The sequence below is a fragment of the Apaloderma vittatum genome, unplaced genomic scaffold, assembly GCF_000703405.1.
Source record: "Apaloderma vittatum isolate BGI_N311 unplaced genomic scaffold, ASM70340v1 scaffold28977, whole genome shotgun sequence".
Lineage (NCBI taxonomy): Eukaryota > Metazoa > Chordata > Aves > Trogoniformes > Trogonidae > Apaloderma > Apaloderma vittatum.
The window spans coordinates 2,892-4,378 of NW_009728289.1; the positions used below are offsets into that span (position 1 = coordinate 2,892).

Below are 1,487 nucleotides of genomic sequence, written 5' to 3' on the forward strand. Positions count from 1 at the left end.
ACACAGTGGAGGAAATCAGCAACGTTGTGCCGAAAGAGCTGGCGACAGGGGTGCAGGGACTGGAAGAAGAGGAGCATGAAGTAGATGCCCAGGCAGTAGCCCAGGAGCAGCTGCACCACCAGCAGCGGGGTGCAGATGTTCTCGTAGACGTCAGTCTTGAAAAAATACCAGAGGATGACGAGGGCCGTGTTCTCCAGCAGACGGGCCACATAGTACACGGCCAGGCGACCCCAGTTCTGTGACTTGTCAATGAGGTCCCGGTCAGCCAGCTTGAGCTGCACGGCTGACCAGCAGAACATGTTGATGCTGGCATAGAGGAGGGTGAAGGCACAGAGCACCACCACCGTGCCCACCCGGCTGAAGTTCTTCTCAATGTTGTCGGGCAGGAAAAATGCACCCAAGGCAAGAAGAAGACCACCAGCAGGTTGGCCAAGGCGATAGGGATGATCCAGTGCTTGAAGACGGTGCTGAAGAGCACGAGGACAGCCACGCGGGTGGAGATCTCCAGGCTGCGCCACAGCACGATGCAGAGGAAGGCCAGCGGCCGCAGCTGGACCTTGTAGTCATCGTACTTGACCTGGATGGCCAGGACGTTGCAGACGAGCGCTCCGTAGGTGACTGACACCAGGCAGATGCCCATGAGGGCTGCTGCAGAGGGAGAGGGCACGGGAGTCAGGCGTGGGGTGCAGAGCATGAGGTGCCAACCCCAGCAACAAATCACGGGGTGCCAAGCCCAGGTGCAAGGCATGGGGGAGCCAAGCCCTGGGACTTGCAGCAGCAGGCTCAGTGTGACTGCTGCTGGGACAGCTCGTGGCTAGTGGTGACACACCCCACGATGGCAGCTGTTGGGGAAACCGCAGGCTCTGCTTCCAGATTTTCTCTCTGTGCTAATAAACCAGAGGCCCTTGCCACACAGGGGCCGTTCCTGTGCTTGAACCAAGCACCAACCCTGGGCAACAAACACTCTGGCAGGGGGCTGTGGCCAAGGAGAGGGTTTCTGCAGGGCATCTCCTGTGCTTCCCTTTCCACATGCCTGCTGTGGGTGCAGAGGGCAAGGTCTGGGCTCCCAGCACAGCCAGGACAGCAGGTTGGCAAGGGCAGCTCCTTCACCGGGTGCTACAACGAGAATGGTGCAAGAGCACTCCTGTACGCCCAGCTCGTCAGCATATCAAAGCGAGATTTAAAAACTGGCTCTGGCACATCCAGCCCCCAAGAACATAAAGATCCTGGGAGCAAGTGAGCACTGGGATGGAGGCTTTGACTATTGGGAAAGGCATAGAAACAGATCCAACAGAGGGACTGTGGGGAAGCCAGAGCCTGTAGCTAACCAGAAAAGAGAACAGTAAATAACGCAGACTGGGACAGGGACATGACTTTTTTATGGGACAGGGCACCATGTGGATGGCACAGCTCTGTAGGGCAGACATCTGCAAGCACCAGTGCTGGGAGCAGAGCCCATCGCCTCGGTCACAGCCAGCTCTTGCCAC

General features: G+C 58.1%; 1 protein-coding gene across 1 annotated transcript in view; it reads right to left on the reverse strand.

The window, feature by feature from the left end:
• Positions 1 to 1,487, reverse strand: part of LOC104277410 (membrane transport protein XK-like) — a gene marked incomplete at both ends in the record, with an annotated part of 4,642 nt that overhangs the window by 2,674 nt on the left and 481 nt on the right. Inside the window, 2 exon segments of the mRNA XM_009874032.1 lie at positions 3 to 388; positions 391 to 648. Of these exon segments, the coding sequence (XP_009872334.1) occupies positions 3 to 388; positions 391 to 648 (644 nt within the window).